The sequence below is a fragment of the Bombus flavifrons genome, chromosome 12 (genome assembly GCF_040668555.2).
Source record: "Bombus flavifrons isolate JBK064 chromosome 12, iyBomFlav1_principal, whole genome shotgun sequence".
Classification (NCBI taxonomy): domain Eukaryota; kingdom Metazoa; phylum Arthropoda; class Insecta; order Hymenoptera; family Apidae; genus Bombus; species Bombus flavifrons.
Window position 1 is genome coordinate 8,101,645 of NC_138453.1, and position 11,702 is coordinate 8,113,346.

Consider the following 11,702-nt stretch of genomic DNA (forward strand, 5'->3'; position numbering starts at 1 on the left):
TATTTCTTTATGCACGTAATACAAAAATTCAACAAAATATATGTATAAGATTACTCTCTATATTTTTAATGATATAGGAAATTCATGTTTCTTTTGTTATTTGATATCTATACATACGATATATTTTAATTAAATATAAAAAAACAGAGTTCAATAATTTTCTTGGTAGATATTTGAAAATCTTATACCCAAAAGATACTATATCAAGTGTTTATACCAACGCCTGCGCGTTATAATATTTTCGGATACATGTGTACCTAGTATTACAAAATGATTTACATAAGAAAAAACTGAATATGAATACATAGTTATGATACTTTCGTTAAAGTGATCATACCTTTAATTATGGCTATGGCTAACCAAGATGCAAATAATAATAACCTTGCTTTGAGGGAAAATTTAGTAAGTTACTATTATTCTTAGGCTATATATATGTATATATATATATTTACTTATGTATATTTATTTAAATATCTTAATATTTTGTCATATATTAAGGAATTTCAGCAGAACGATACGAAGTAAAAGTGAACATTGACTGATTATATAAGTATTAAGGATAAAATGATGTAATAAGTATATATTTTCTGTTAAAAATATTTTAATATAAAAAGTTGATAAAAAATTTTTCTTTAAGGTCAAAACAGCAGTAGAATTTTTACAAAATCCTAAAGTACAAAGTAGCCCCATTGGACGTAAAGAAGAATTTCTTCAAAAAAAGGGTTTAACAGAGGAAGAAATTAAAAGAGCATTTAAATTAGCTTCTATTGACATAACGATTGATCAAAATGTTGTTCATAATTCAAATGATTATACAGTGGTCCCTATTCCACCGAGACAAATGTATCCATATTTTCAAACATACCCATACCAAATAACTCTTTTCCAAAGAATTAAAGAATTCTTCAATGCTACGGCTTTAATTGGAGCTACTATATATTGCATTTATTGGTTTTACAAGGTATTATCGTATGTACATAGTGCAAGCCTTACTTTCAAATCATCTAACTAGTTAATCGTATTGTACTTCATTGTAGAAATTTATTGAACCATTTCTATTTGGCCGAAAAAAGAAGGATAGCATAAAGGATTCAGTTACTGAGTTAGACAAGACTATTCAAAATTCCATGAAAGAAGTAAAAGAATCTATTTCTAAAGTTGAGGGAGATGTCCAAAAGTTGACACAAAATCAATTTATGGACCCAATGGTACCTCAATTGGTACAAGAATTGAAACAAGATTTATCTAGTCTCAAATCTTTACTTTTATCAAGGTACAATATACATTTATGTATGTAATTATGCTGTAACATGATTACATATTGAAGTATATTACGACACAATACGTAATCAACAATTAGAATTTATAACATTTATTCCTATACAAGATAATCATTCTGTTTATACATCATATACTATTTTATTTTTAAATTTATACAATAATCTTAAGATATAATTTTTATACAAAAGGTTTTTTTTCTCCTTCTTTATGCTGATTCACACACATACAAACATGCATATATTTCAGATCCAATCACTCAAATACATTCATTTAAAAATACAAAAGTAAAAATTTTTTTTAATAAAAGAACTATAAAATATATCAATCAAATTGTGATTGATTACAAAAAATATGTAAAAAACACAGATTCTACATTTAATATTCTTGCATAATTTTGTAATTAGTATTACCAAAATTGTATAAAATTTGTACGTAGAAAGTCAAGTAATTTACAATTATTTGTATTTACCAAAATTTTGAATTTTAAACAGAAAACAATTTCCAAGTGCGCCAGCATCAGTACCATCTATATCTATACCAACATGGCAATTAGATGCTGCAGGTACAAGTCAGGAAAAATCAACTGAAAGAGAAGATGATGCTGGAAGTGGAAGTAGCGCTAATAATTCAGATAGTTCTCTGGAAATGATTCGCGAAGATCCGCCTAAGGTGTAAATTCAAGATAATTCATAAACATTCACTTCCACCATAACAGTCTTCAATGTACAGAATATTCTGTGATGTCTATTAAAAGGAATAGATGATTTTGATCACGTGTAATATATATTAAGATTCAAAGTTTTTACTCTTATTATATTGCAGATTCAACTTTTATTTTAACCAATTCTGTGTTGACTTTTGTGCCCAAAAGTCACACAGTAATCGTTTTGGTTCCTATAAAAATGTAAAGTTGTTTGTAAAACAAAGGGACATATATAATGCATCATACTTTAAATAATATTAAATTTTTGTAAATGACGCTTGTTACTTAATTTTTATTTATTTTTCTTCTTTTTGGGAATCTCTGAAAGAACTAACATTTGTTCGGCTTTGATTATTAGCATCAATCTTCCATCCCTGTTGTTAAAGGCCTCGAATATTGTTTAATAATTTTATGATATTGAAATAAAAAAGTAAATAAAAAATAAAAGTTTTCTTAACAATATTCCTAATACACAATCACATTACTATTTAACATTGTTTATTACTTAGAACAAATCATCTATATGAAATATTTAACAATATAATGGGAAAGGTATAAAAACCAAAAATACAAACTAGCTTTACAAACTAAATATGTACATTTTAATTCATATTTGAATTTAAAAAGACAATCGCGATACATAGAACCATATTAAGCCAAGGAATATTTTATACAAGTTGCTTTGTAGTGTATATTTGAAATTAAAAAATTAATATTTCCTTGACATATAGATATAATTGCATGTATGTGACAACAGAGCATACATACATGTACATACAGGTATACTATGTACAGAAAGACATTATTTTATTAAATGTGGTGTAATCCTGCTTTATCTTATACTTATTACCCATGGCTACTCTTATTACTTTGGGGAAATAAATTACTATTAATAATATAAATCCTTGTGAGCAATTCATTTGATATACGTCAATAAATAAACAAATGTTCTCAATCATATGCAATTTATTTGAGAACAAATTATTATTTCAATCTTGTGCACATGGGCATATTTTTTTAAATTGAAGTTTTATGATTAAATGAAACTAACATTTATATATATATTTATGTATCTATATATATAAATGTTATGTGAAATGTTTAATGGCTTGATTACGCTTTTCATTCACTCAAACCAATCATTCTGCAACAAACACATTCCTCACCATAGTACAAACCATGTAATTGTCAATATTACTTTGAATGCTTAAACAAGCGAACAAATGTACTGTAGAGCTACATGTACGATTACATCCGTTCACTGTTACTTTATTCGTCTATTTTTTTAACTCTTTAACATCGTACATTGCGTTTTAAAGAATTTTAATCTTTTTAAAAATTTATTGAAATCAAATATCGCTTCCTCATAGTTCTTTAATACTTCTTTTTATTATTAGGTATATCCAGGATAGCTGCCTCACTGATACAGTGAGTTACAGCAAAGTCCATTTAAAGTGTGACTTAGTATTAGATTATCCTTTTTTTAATACTACACTTTAAGTTTAATAATATTATATATAACAGAAATAATTTGTTTAAAAAATATAACACTTTTTTATCATGTGTGGCAAAATACTTAAAATGTTTTGCATATCTCCACTTAGAACAAAATTATTTCAAGTAAAATATATAAATCTATGTCAACTGAAAATCTTGATCTTTGGCAAATACATTTTTTTCTTAAAAAGCTCTGTATGTTTGTCGTGTATGCATGTGTGTATATGTGTAATTGTTTTTGCGTATATGTGTACCACTCGCGTACGTACATATATAGTATTGCGCACACATGAACATAACGAAAATACCAGGATATTTTGTGCTAATGTAAATAGTTTGGTTAAAGGTCCCACTCCCTTTCAGACTTACTCGCTACAGTTTTGTTTTCTAACGAGCGTAGAAAATGAGGACAGGGTGTGTGTCAGGGATCATCGTCGCATCGTTTAGTCAGCATCCTAATGTCTATTAACACAGTACCAGTAACAATAATCCTAGATTAAACACGCTAAACGTTTTGTAGTTCGGTCTCTAATAAATCTAATTTATTAATTAATCCAAACTGTGCTACCAAGTATGATGTAAATGTAAATTCCTTGAAAGAACAGACCGCACGTCCTGTGTAAAACGAAGTGCATCCAGAACTGGAAGTAAACTTAACAGAGCAGTATCTCCGGCGTCGCTAAACCATGACTTTATTGGTATTGCGTTATCTGCCATAAACAGAAAAAAAGGAATAAACAATTGCTTTCTAAAAATGCTTAACACGTGAATAACATTTTTAAGTCTAAAATATCTAAAAACGAAATATCAATTAAAAAATTATAGTTGTCCAATATAACATCCAAGAAAATCCGATTATACAACACTTTCTTTATGTAAAAATATACTACTCAATTTCTAAAGAATAGATTATGATTTTCTTGAATGCTGGAGATAAAAAGCATTGAATAAAAATAAAATCTAATCTTTAATCTAGTACCTGATACACAGGAATTATTAAAAAAAACGATTAAAACAGTCGAAATTAGTTCATTGCCAATTCGGCGTAGTGTCCAGTGCTTATTCAAGTGGAGGAGCATTGGCAATTGAGCATATTTTACATCTATCCATAGGCCTGTATTCAGTGCTTGCTTACAGAACATCAACGCTGATAGCTGCAAATAGATACGGTTTTCAATAAAATTTATCTCGGTGTTCGATTTCATTATTTGTTTACCCAGTCAAACTATATAAAATGTAAGTGTAGGAACTAAACGACATGAAAGAAAAATTATAAAATATGTCAATGTTTTCTCTGTTATTAATGCGCGCAACACCGTTTATTTAAAATAATTACAGCAACGATCATAGCAACGATAATAACAGTAATAGATGCACCGAAATTGGTTTAAATTAAAAAATTAATAAATTCGTTCCGGTAGAAAAAGTTTCATAAAATAAACTACGTATCTTAAATAATGTTTTAAATCTTAGTTTCGATGTTTTAGTTTACAAAATAAAATTGCAATGATGGAATAATTTGATATCAATGGCTGCATAGACAATATAAAGTCATAAAATAATATATAATTCTGTATTTATCTGTATCCCTAACAACTACAATCTGTACACAAAACGTCTTTAATCATTAAAGCATATGGACATCAGAATGTATTTGTAGAATGTTATTTATGAGTGCAATTTCTGAATGAATTTGATTAAAAGTTGTTGAGTAATGAGATTAGGAAATATTTAATCAATATTTTTAATGTAGATCGAGATAGAATTATTCCACTACACATAGTTGTGCACATGTAAGCAAGTTCTGACTACAGGTTGTGATATATATAGTACATGATACGACAATAGTATTAAGATTATAAAAACAATCCTATATGTAAATATGTATACTAAATTCGTATATATATTCATTTCATCTTTTATTAATCGTTTTCGTATTTGTAATAATTTGTTCACAATTATTGTTGTATCATGCATAAAATTAAACAGATTTACAATACATGATTATTTTTAATACATACGAAAAAAATTAAAAAATTAGGAAATCGTGTTAAATCAGACAACTACATTATAAGAGTCATGAAAAATTAATATTATTGCATTAAGAGAAATAAATATTACGAATACTTACGAGGATAAGCCCTGTAGGCTCCAGGACTGTTATCAAGTATAAAGACTGATGCTAGATCTGAACAAATTGCAGATAGATCTTTAGTATAGGAACCCATTTCTGGTGTACAATGTTGTCTATAGTATCTTCTTCTTAAAATACCCCTGTTGTTATCTAACTTTTCTGCAACAGCTGCTCCATAGATTTCCATGGAAGCAGTGAAAACCACTAGTTCGTACCTTTAAAAAGAGGAAAAAGAAAGAACATTTATTTTTCAATATATTTAATAACATATGTTATATTAAAAATATCAACAGTTCATAATTGATATGATTTCTTATCTAAAGGCATAATAGGTACAAAGTCTCAATTGAAATATAAATGAAAGTTATTTTCTGATAATGAAACTTACCATTGACTAACAATATCTAGAAAGAAATCTACATGTGGTCTTTTGTGGACAAAAAATCTGACTGGATGTCTATCTATTTTCACCTTAAGAATAAAATCTGGTGGTGTACCAAATCTAACTGTTGGCCTTGCTACTCCATCATGATGGGAGTGAATTAATGTTTCATCCAAATCCAATACCAGTACTTTCCTTTTAACTATACCTATAATACATTTTAGTTATATATATATACATTAATAGCTTATAGCAACACATCTAACATAGAATATCAGTAATACTTACTAAGTCTGTGCCTTGACAATGGAGATAATGGGAAGATCTCATATTTAACAGGTTGCATTTGTGATATCTAAAAATGCATCAATTATAAAACATGAATTATTTATTTAATATTTAACATATACATAATAATGCCTCTATTATCAACATAAATAAGCAATAGAAATAATGATTGAACGCAGTGTACTTACATAAAACATATTTATATTAATGGAATATGACATGTGGAAAAATAGGGGGTAAGGGAAAGTAATTAAAAGATTCCTCAAATTAAGATACTTTATTGTTTTATGATAAACAAATGTCATTATTTACCTAGCTGTTAAAATATATCTAATATGTGAGAAACACGATACATAGAACATAATATACACATCGTTTACTAATTAAAAACGCTGATTAACAATGATATAGCAAAAGCATATGATACTTCAAACCTCATATGACCCTCCAGAAAATATGATAATCATGATTATTCTATATGTTTTAACGTCAAAAGCAAAAGAAAGGGATTACAATGTTAAAGAAAAGAGCTTTTAATTATTGCACGGAATGTTTTAACGTAATTAACGCTGCATTATGAACACGCTATATTGTGACAACATGATCATAACAAATATTCACTAGAACCGACGGAAGATTGTTGTAAATGGAGAAACGTGAATTAATGTATTTAATGGAGAAATTGACACAATACCAGGAGGATATTATGTTATAAAAATTGTAAGAGAAAAAATGCTAGTAGAGGCGCGAAGCACCTACTTACGGCTCTAACCTGCTTCTTGAGGAGAAAGAAGACGCATGTCCACAATCGGGAGGCCATCAAGAGGAAAGCTCTCATCCCCATCTGCAATTGCTTCAGCATCTCTACTGATCTTCTTACCGGGCCGAAGTCCGGCAACACTTGATCTCCAGTCTCGCCTACGTTAGGGTCTCTTTTTCCCTTGCAACACTCCACTTCACGTTATAGTATTATACAAACTTTATCGTAAACAAACGTCTTTTACGCGAATAGGAAACATGGAATCTGAATATTCATCAACATTACGAACCTTCCGCGTATAGTAGCGGCGTGCACATGCAAATACGCTTTTCCATATCTTGTCATGTTTTGGTAAGAACTACAGGCAAAATCTATGTACGAATCTTTTTCACATACACCACGCAGTAGCCGCCATCTTTCGCACATCGACCCAATTTTTCCATGCGCTTAGCTAGCGCGCATGATATTCTCAAAATTCTACTTTATGTGTACCATACACCGTTTACATTTCCCGCGAGTCGACTGCACAAGAGAAAATTGAGAAATATAATGAACAGACTAATCATAAATCATTGTACATATATATACATATATATATACATATATATATATATATATATATCTAATAGGATGGTATTATATAATAACAAGAAGTTCATTCATTATTCAAAAGTTTAAATGCAAATTTCGGATTTAAAACATTGTTCTTTTAAGTTTTCAAAGATTTATATTGCATGTGATTAATTAAAATCACATCTTATAAAAAAACCAATACTCAGTGTTCTGTACATCATATGTATTAATGAATACAACAAACAACACACTCGATTCTGTCGGCGAACAACAATTAGATAAGGAATCACCAAAGTGTTATCACTTTCTTTTATGGAATGGAAGCACGAATATCTGCTATATCAAATTGATATTAAAGCATGACATTCAGTTTTTGCTGTTATCAAAAACTATACCACGCGGTCAATTCTGTTTTTTTTCCCTATTGATTACAAAGATGACGCAATATTTGATCATTTCACTGCTATATTCTTCCTGAATAAGTTAAAAAATTAATATTATTCAAATTCACTAGGAAATCGCCAATTTATTCTATCATCTGGGATAATATTAATTAAACAGCACGAATTATTGTTTAATAGGAATTTATAAAAAGTATTACTATCTATTTCTGGACACCTCTTTTTGGATTAATAGAACTTACCGTAAAAGTGAAAACTTAAAAATAACTTTCTCTGGGGCTTGTAATTTGCAATTATATACGTTCAAATATGTATGACCAGCATTACAATTATGTTATTCTCGTATTATTGGTTTAGATTTTCAAAATTTCTGTCGATTCGATTGGGTAAACTGTCGCTTGATTCTCCTTTCACAATTCAGCGTCCATTTCAATAAATCTGATTGCTCGGTTTTACACCAATCAAAAACAGACGTTGAACCAAACGGAAAGGAAGCGTCGGCTTTCTGTGATGTTACTAACTCGCAGATGTAGCAACGGTATCAACCTTAAAATCTAGTATGACGTTTAATATACAGGCAGCTGCTTACGTTAGATCAAAATACAGTGCTCTTAGTGATTGGCTTGCACGACTAAGCTAAATTTCAGTTGAATTAGGAAAATACCGATTATTCTTGTATTTCATAAACTGTACCATCAAGCTGTAAGGAGCACGATGACGGATTTAACAGGGTTACGAATGAACGTGGCCGCTCTGAAACGGGTAGACCCCTATGTAAAAGATATTCTGGAAACTGCGACACACGTAGCACTTTATACCTTTAATGCAGTTAATAATGAGTGGGAAAAAACGAATATTGAAGGTGCTCTATTCGTATACTCGCGAAATGGCGAACCCTATAACAGTGTTCTTATCATGAATAGGTAACGTATAATGTATATACATGTATACATACATATACATGTACATTTTTGTATTGTATTTGTCTATATTTTTTAAACATATTACAAATATTAAGCGTGCGAGTATTAACATATGTATAATTTATACTATTCATTAATACATTCAGTGAAAATAACGTTCTAAGAAACATGTTTTACAATTAAAGGCACAATGAATATTTTAATATTTCCTATAACTCATTGTTTCATGTATTGTATTAGAAACATTGTTTTTATTAGATTTGCATTAGTAGAACAAATTAATATATATAATTTAAGTACAATATTATATATAGTTTGCTAGGTATTTGAAGTATCATAATACTATATACCTTATAGTGTTCAGCAATCTTGTTATAGGTTATTATTTGACATTATATGAAAGATAATTATATATCAAAAAAAATCTGTGCGAGTCTTAAATAAGCCTATTATTTTATGTATGAATAACATTCTTACAGATTAAATACAAATAACCTAGTAGAGCCAGTTACGCAAGGTTTAGATTTACAACTCCAAGAACCCTTTTTACTCTATAGAAATTCCAGATGTAATATTTATGGCATTTGGTTTTATGAAAAAGAAGAATGTGTACGCATTGGTGCAATGTTGAACAAACTTATTAAAGAATCAGAGGAAAACCGCAAGACTTTCAATAAACCTGCTGTTAACATAAAAAAAGAATCCGGCCCTAATGCGAGCAATGTTGATATATTTAGTATGCTTAGTAAAGCTCAAGAAGACTTTAATACTAATAGAAATAATAATAGTAGTGGAGGTGGTATCAAAGAAAGGCATAGTACTAAATCTCCATTAGGTACTCCTACAACTGATGATGTATCTGGACCATTAGCTGCGCCATTAGGTCCAGATGTTACTTCACAGAGTGTAATGGACTTTTTTGCAAAAGCAAAAGTTAGTATTACACATTCAATTGTATATAGTGTTTTAAAGTAAGGAGTTGGAAATATGTTAGATTTTACAATCTTTCTAGGTTAATACTGGTCACTTTAAGGCTGGAGATCAGCCTACTCCAGGGGGTACTGTTGCAAACGAAAGTAAGCCTTTGCTTGCTCGATTAATGTCACACCCAGCAGCTCACACAGTTGAACATATTGAAAAACAACACAGATCTATAACCCCTCAACCAGCTACTCAACAACAGACTACTCCAACTACTATATTGACTGCTAACAGTGCTTGTAATGCAACAGCTTCGAACAGAACTAAAAAACGAAATAGAACTGCTTCTCAACAAGATTCAATGATACCTACGCCTGCGTCTTTAAGTCAAGAAATTTTAACACCTATGAATCAAAGTGCTACCGATACAAATGGAACAACAGGATTTCTTAGGATACAGTCACCCACAAATGCATCAACTTCTACTTTGACGAATCATCAAGCATCAGATATTATTGGTCCTAGCAATTCAAATCCACTCGCATCTTTGTTTGCTCATGCATCTGCGACAACGGTGAGTGGATGTATATATCGACTCGTGTTAGGTTGTATATTTATATAAGTACGCGAAATTTGAAATTTTTATTTTAATCCTATCAGGCATCGGAAGATATTATTACGCCTCCTACTCTATCAGGAAGAGGATCAGCACCGGCATTAATTCCTCCTGTTATGTTCGCTGCTCCTAGTCCACCTGAACCTTTAACCAGACCGTTAGAACCATTGACAAAAAATCAGTTTCTTCGAGCCTTTAACTATTTATTGAGAAGTGATCCCGATTTTATCAACAAACTTCACGAAGCTTATGTTAAATCGTTCGGTGAAATATTGTCCTAGAACTATGACTTGTTAACCGGTATAAATGGAACCCGTCATGCGGGTTGTGACGGTCGACTGATTATAGTATCGAGCGAAACCTAGTATTTCTATGTTACATGTACATAGATGGAACACAATGTCCTGCTCGAATTTCAATTGAACTTGACTGGTAGCCCAATTTTTGGGAAGATCAAATCATAAATACAAATAAAGATACATACCTTAAACAGTATTTTTATAAGCTACTACACTTTTTCCCATGAAAAAGAGTGAAATGGATCATGGATGCGTAACGAGGTATAAAACGTGTGGAAATTGTAAAAGGAAATGAGACGAGGAATGTGAAAATTGTACGATTTTAAACTGTGATGCCAAAACATTTATATTATACTAACATTTTATGATTACTATTTCGAAATGAAACGAGACAAATTTTCTGAGCTGATCAAATAGATTACATATTTTACGGAATAATGACATACCCTTCCTATATATCGGGTATCGGTATGGTATGTATATGTAATTATAAAAAAAGGAGGAAATAAATAGAGACCGATTACTGAAAAATTATTTCAATGTATTTTAAGTCGATTTTCGTATCGATTTGTCCCTCATGAGTAACACGTGTTGTAAAACAAAGTCGTGGTACATTTAATAATATAATTATCATACAAGTTATGTCATACTATCACAATATAGTATATTTATATGGAATACGATTACTATGTCAGGAGTACGTGATGTACTAGAATAACTGATTTGCGGAAGAAGATATCTTATACAATTAAAAAAACAAGTATCAGACTTTTTACTGTTCTTCGTTCATTTTTCATCGATATCGTTTCTCGATGGAAAAAATGATTCTTATTGCAGGATTATATGTGTATCCCTTGAGATTATATTGTAACATTACTATGGTCTTCTGTCTAAACCCGTCTTTAACATTCGAAGTTCGACGAT

At 29.9% G+C, this 11,702-nt stretch overlaps 3 protein-coding genes across 5 annotated transcripts; 2 read left to right on the top strand and 1 right to left on the bottom strand.

Moving 5' to 3' along the window:
• Positions 1-184: 184 nt before the first annotated feature.
• On the top strand, positions 185-2,431 carry Pex14 (peroxisomal biogenesis factor 14). The gene is made up of 4 exons (XM_069124987.1): positions 185-402; positions 638-961; positions 1,038-1,273; positions 1,773-2,431. The coding sequence occupies exons 1-4, from the start codon at positions 346-348 to the stop codon at positions 1,954-1,956; spliced, it is 801 nt and encodes a 266-aa protein (XP_068981088.1). The 5' UTR covers positions 185-345; the 3' UTR covers positions 1,957-2,431.
• Positions 2,432-3,313: 882 nt separating this feature from the next.
• On the bottom strand, positions 3,314-8,385 carry Dd (CTD nuclear envelope phosphatase 1-like protein dullard). Of its 3 annotated transcripts, none has more exons than XM_069124989.1 (6): positions 8,262-8,385; positions 7,058-7,567; positions 6,286-6,352; positions 6,004-6,205; positions 5,613-5,830; positions 3,314-4,191 (listed from the first exon to the last, which is right to left on the bottom strand). In XM_069124989.1, the coding sequence occupies exons 2-6, from the start codon at positions 7,145-7,147 to the stop codon at positions 4,046-4,048; spliced, it is 723 nt and encodes a 240-aa protein (XP_068981090.1). In that variant the 5' UTR covers positions 7,148-7,567; positions 8,262-8,385; the 3' UTR covers positions 3,314-4,045. The 3 variants fall into 3 exon arrangements, with proteins under 3 accessions (XP_068981090.1, XP_068981089.1, XP_068981091.1); XM_069124988.1 differs by having other exon boundaries at positions 7,049-7,567; positions 8,262-8,381; XM_069124990.1 differs by lacking the exon at positions 3,314-4,191 and adding an exon at positions 4,476-4,635 and having other exon boundaries at positions 7,049-7,567; positions 8,262-8,384.
• A 133-nt stretch (positions 8,386-8,518) lies between these two features.
• Positions 8,519-10,969, top strand: DCP1 (decapping mRNA 1). The gene is made up of 4 exons (XM_069124986.1): positions 8,519-8,942; positions 9,422-9,875; positions 9,955-10,437; positions 10,524-10,969. The coding sequence occupies exons 1-4, from the start codon at positions 8,734-8,736 to the stop codon at positions 10,758-10,760; spliced, it is 1,383 nt and encodes a 460-aa protein (XP_068981087.1). The 5' UTR covers positions 8,519-8,733; the 3' UTR covers positions 10,761-10,969.
• Positions 10,970-11,702: the final 733 nt, after the last annotated feature.

What these genes read in the sequence shown, in the direction of transcription:
- Pex14 (XM_069124987.1), top strand. Translation starts at nt 346, where the DNA reads ATGGCTATGGCTAACCAAGATGCAAATAATAATAACCTTGCTTTGAGG. An exon ending in TTGCTTTGAGGGAAAATTTA is followed by an intron (nt 403 to 637) that starts GTAAGTTACTAT and finishes TTTTTCTTTAAG; the next exon opens with GTCAAAACAGCAGTAGAATT. An exon ending in AAATCTTTACTTTTATCAAG is followed by an intron (nt 1,274 to 1,772) that starts GTACAATATACA and finishes AATTTTAAACAG; the next exon opens with AAAACAATTTCCAAGTGCGC.
- Dd (XM_069124988.1), bottom strand. Translation starts at nt 7,147, where the DNA reads ATGCTGAAGCAATTGCAGATGGGGATGAGAGCTTTCCTCTTGATGGCC. An exon ending in ATTGTCAAGGCACAGACTTA is followed by an intron (nt 6,206 to 6,285) that starts GTAAGTATTACT and finishes AATGTATTATAG; the next exon opens with GTATAGTTAAAAGGAAAGTA. An exon ending in AGCCTACAGGGCTTATCCTC is followed by an intron (nt 4,192 to 5,612) that starts GTAAGTATTCGT and finishes TGTTTATGGCAG; the next exon opens with ATAACGCAATACCAATAAAG.
- DCP1 (XM_069124986.1), top strand. Translation starts at nt 8,734, where the DNA reads ATGACGGATTTAACAGGGTTACGAATGAACGTGGCCGCTCTGAAACGG. An exon ending in AGTGTTCTTATCATGAATAG is followed by an intron (nt 8,943 to 9,421) that starts GTAACGTATAAT and finishes ACATTCTTACAG; the next exon opens with ATTAAATACAAATAACCTAG. An exon ending in ACTTTTTTGCAAAAGCAAAA is followed by an intron (nt 9,876 to 9,954) that starts GTTAGTATTACA and finishes CAATCTTTCTAG; the next exon opens with GTTAATACTGGTCACTTTAA.